Below are 5,055 nucleotides of genomic sequence, written 5' to 3' on the forward strand. Positions count from 1 at the left end.
TTAACCCACCTGCCATGATTCAACTGCTACGACACGAGATGGAATACAAGCAACGTCTGAACTTGAGACAACGACATCACCCTGGGGTGCTTCAGCTTCCGGTGCATCTGCCTACGGCACTACACTCTGCCCAGCACTGAGCGTTTGTGAAAGTAGTATATGGGGCTACAATTTCAATCATAGCCTAATTAGTTTTCAAATGATTTAATCATTTCCTAACTTTTGTGCCATGCATAGCCAATAGGGTACATGTGGTGTCACCTACATGGTACAGTGAGCAATAACTAATGCTTTATTTACTCTTAATGCCTGGCAGGAAATGTCAAGTCAAGTGACATTTTCTGAGAAATTTCTTTTTTTTCTCCATCTGATTTCACACATCTATGTTAGGCTACTACCTCTGCAGTTCAGTAGTGATGAGGATCATTCCAAAGGTTGCTGTAGACAACAAATCTCCATGACAACGAAAACATTTACAGTTTCACAGTAAAAAGATACAAAACATTAAAGAAAGAAGAAGTGTGTGTGCGTGCGTGTGTGAGTGATCATTAGTCAAACTATAGAAGTAGCTGGTAATTGATACTACAAATATGCTCATATTTATATCTTACAAAACTGCAGCCTCAGAAGCAGGAAGCAGAAATGTTAGATTTAAATCAGGACACACAAAGTGCATAGCATGTTGAAAAGGGGTTCAAACTTTCAGTCAAAACTCCAAGTTACTTAACTACTTGAACCATGGTGTCCCTATTCTGGTGATTTCATGTGAACATTTGGCCAAAAATAGGTGAACATTAAGGTTAAAAGGTCAAATCTTTTTTTGAAAATGGCAGATCTAACAAGCACAACATGTCTCCTTTGAAGCTTGTAGATCGGCTATTTTTGCTATTTGACATACAACGAAGTATATAGGGCTTAAAAAGAAGGCCAAAAAAAGAAACTGAAAGGTGTTTTGGAAAACATTGTTTGGTCGAGATTGGTTTGCCATATTTCTTAAACCTCATTTAGGCTATACTTCATCATATGACGATGTCCTGAGCTGACAATACCAGATCTTCCAGATAACAACATATCCCTTTGTTAGCTTGTAGATCGGCTATTGTCATCATACACCTACATAAAAGTGGAGGTTACAGACTTGGACATAACAGAGCTTTTCCTCACTGTGGTTTCTGAGAAATCTCTAGAGGGGTGACGGTGGGGGAAACACCACGGCAGCCACACTCTCAATAGCTTTAATACTCGCTGCATGAACTTCTGACCTGCAAAGGCATATATGATGGGGTTCAGGCAACAGTGAGTGAATGCGATGGCCTCTGTCACTTGCATGGACAAGTTCATGTTTTCATCGTCACGATCCGTCTCCAATTGATCTCGGGATGTTAGGAATTTCAGGAAGAGCACTATGTTATATGGAGTCCAGAAGCAGAAGTAGATGACCACTATGACGATGATCATCTTGACAACGCGGTGCTTCTTGACGGTCTTCATGTTGATCAGAGTGGGGATAATCCTTGAGTAGCTAAACCCCATGACCAACAGAGGAACCACAAGGCCCACGATGTTTGTCGCCAAGATTTTATACTCCTTCCAAATATTATTATCGGGATATAGATCACACATCTCCCCCCTCGATTCATTTTTCACCCGTGTGAAGACCAGGGTCGGTAAGGAAATGACAAAACTCAGCATCCATATGGCCAGCGTCAGAACAGCGCCCATCCTCAGCGTGCGGTGCCGCGCCACAGTGTGAGCGTGCACGACGACCGCATAGCGGTCCAGTGTCATGGCGAGCATGGAGAATACGCTGCTGTAGAATCCTATGCTGTAGAAGCCATTCACTAGACGGCACATGAAGTCTCCGAAGATCCATTGGCCGACGACGACGTTGTGGGAGTAGAAGGGCATTGAGAGGACAAACAGGAGGTCGGCAAGGGCCAGGTTGAAAAGGCAGATGTCCGTCAGGTTGGTCTGGTTGTGGTGTATTATGAGAACACACACCACCAGGCCATTACCTTGAGAAATAACACAGAAACAATATACTGTAAATCTCCCTAAAGCTGTATTCTTCTGAAATTTAAACAGGTTAGTCACTGGCAAGTACACAGGAAGTCTCCATGTGAACTCTATACCTGAACTCTACACAGCACACACGCACGCAGCACACACGCACACACGCAGACATGCACACTGTACACACACACACACACACACACACACACACACACACACACACACACACACACACACACACACACACACACACACACACACACACACACACACACACACACACACACACACATTGTAGAGATGCGGGTGGTTTTTGTGGAGTTCTTAGAGAAGAAAAGGGCAGATGTTTTTGTGATATAGGTCATGGTTTCAGCTGCCAAAAAGAGACTTGTAACATTAGAGACAACAGCTAAAAACAACCAACATCCCCATACAAACTCTCTCTAGAGTGGAAGTGTGACTTAAAAAGATGGATACTAAAGAAGTGATCTTATACAACACATGCATGCGCGCGTGCACACACACACACACACACACACACACACACACACACACACACACACACACACACACACACACACACACACACACACACACACACACACACACACACACACACACACACACAAACACTTACCAATGACACCAAGGATAAAAACCAAACTGTAAAGAGTGGGAAGAAAAACCTTGCCAAATTCCATTGCGCTGCCATTGGATGGGGCATAATCACCATAGTCATCATAATCAAAGTAACTAGGCGTAGAATTGTTTTGCTCACCCATATCTGTTGAGGGAGGAAAATGACATAATTTCATACAACATTTTCAAATTTAATTCTGTTACATCAAGCTTTCATTAAATGAAATGATAAAGTGGACTGGACACATCACTTTATGCTGACTTCTACAAGCTGGTTTAGGGCACTCTTACTTTAATAGTCACTGTTTTCAATACATTGGAAAGGTTAAACCGATGTCAGGGTTTGTTCTGACACCTGCTGGTTCACACAGGAAAACACTGACTAGTTACAAATCACATTAAACACATAACAATATGCATGTTTGTATACTTGCATGTACACGCACGCACGCACGCACGCACGCACGCACGCACGCACGCACATGTGTTCTATACTGAAGTACATCTTTTGAATATACTTTACTTGTATTTGTAGCTCCTTGGCTTTCACTCCATTTTCAATTTCAAAGACAAATATACAGTACTTTTGACTCCACTACACTAGGAAGGTAAAAGTGCATTATGAATAAAACCACTTAAGCCCTATTTCAAACATAATGAAAATAGCTGATTTACACTCTCAAAACGCGTAGCAATGCGACGTTGTCTGCTATTTTACTGGAAAATCTTAGATTTTTTTTGTGGGAAATATCTATAAAAAGCAAGTCTTTTGCACACCTACAAAGGTGCATAGGAGAAGACCAAACGAGGGCCTCAACGTGCTGAAAGGAGGAACTCCTGCACACTGTCTTGCAATTAAAAAGTTTTAATGGGAATAACAACGTTTTGGTCTGTTAGACCTTCATCAGGTGTGGACAATATATACATTTCAATACAGAAATTATATTAAAAAGAAAATGTACTTTGTAATTTGTACTACTAAAAGCATATACTTTTGGATACTTAGTACTTAGTACTCGAGTACAAATTTGACAGAGCAACTTTAACTTGTAGCTGAGTAATATTTGACCAGGGAGTATCAATACTTGTGCTACAATTAAGAAATTGCTGCAGAAATTACATTGAGGAGAACCAACACATATTATGTCAGCAGTCAAATGGGAATACAAAGCTAACAGTAGGGTACATCATGAATTATGTATGGAAAACAACAACATCAGCAAAAATGTTATACTGTAAAACACAACACACATGGATAAAATGAATGTGTGCCCACCTGTCATGATGACCACCTGTCCAATAATGCCTAGCCCAGCTCTTTTGTCTGGCACAGTCTTTTCAACACTGTCCTGGGTCACTGTGTAGACATATGAGATATCTACATAGTGGTTTAGCTGAAATGTATGCACACCCCCATAACGATGAGCGATGCATCATTACCAGGAGTTACTGTATCTGGTTATCTTTGTATCTAGTTTCCTGTTTCTCTGAGTGACACAAGATGTAAGATAGCAAACTAGAAACTAAGCACAATTATATTAATCACATGAACATGATCCCTATTCTGGGGTGAACATTGAGCAACAACCAAAATAACAGATCTACAAACTCGTCACAACGCAACATGTTATGAGCTTGTAGATCTGCTATTTTTGGTGAAGAGGTTTGGTGTAGAGGGAAGCGGAACAAAGGAAGGGGCCAAGTATTGGCTATAGACCCCTGGGGGACTACGGTCAATGAACTCAGCTATAGGGTTTAAACTCAAGTGTTTTAAAGTAAGAATAGCGGAACATAAAGCTGCTCTTAGAAATAGAATATACCAGTGGTTCTCAACCTCTGGGCCGGGGCCCACTGGTGGGCCATGAGGATATTGCAAGTGGGCCCCCAAATAATTGGCAAAACACTAAGATTTGAATCATAATATAACATTAATTTGAAAAAATAGGGGGATTTTTTTTTTTAAATAGTTTTCTTTGTGGTACCAATACATAGGAACTTAAAGTATACTACATAGTTCCATTGATCTAAGCCGGAACACAGTCAATTGATTGATCATTAAAATAAACATGCTCCGGCTGCCGTGTTAAGTGGTCGGATGGGTGGCCCGCAAAATATTTTCAAGGGGGCCCCTACAGAAAAGGCTGAGAACCGCTGGACTATGCTATGGCTGGACACAGCAGGGACAGAAACAATGGTCCTGCAGCCTCTCTCATATTTATTGGGATAGAGGGTTCTTCCTATAGTCCAAGAGGAGGGAATCTTTTCCACAAATTGCTACAAAGAGAAGCATATTGGATTTTCACTTTGAACTCTATGTATGGCTTCAATTAAATTCTTTTTGTCACTTTGACTTCATTTTTGTCATGTGGACCTATGGCCATGTTCATACACAGGCTTTTGCAC

General features: G+C 41.1%; 1 protein-coding gene across 1 annotated transcript; it reads right to left on the reverse strand.

The window, feature by feature from the left end:
* Nucleotides 1-273: 273 nt before the first annotated feature.
* Nucleotides 274-3,987, reverse strand: ccr2 (chemokine (C-C motif) receptor 2). The gene is made up of 3 exons (XM_080425593.1): nt 3,929-3,987; nt 2,651-2,797; nt 274-2,015 (listed from the first exon to the last, which is right to left on the reverse strand). Exons 1-3 carry the CDS (start codon nt 3,933-3,935, stop codon nt 1,114-1,116), a joined length of 1,056 nt encoding a protein of 351 aa, XP_080281719.1. The 5' UTR covers nt 3,936-3,987; the 3' UTR covers nt 274-1,113.
* Nucleotides 3,988-5,055: the final 1,068 nt, after the last annotated feature.

This window comes from Gymnoscopelus braueri (genome assembly GCF_963280865.1).
Source record: "Gymnoscopelus braueri genome assembly, chromosome: 4".
NCBI lineage: Eukaryota > Metazoa > Chordata > Actinopteri > Myctophiformes > Myctophidae > Gymnoscopelus > Gymnoscopelus braueri.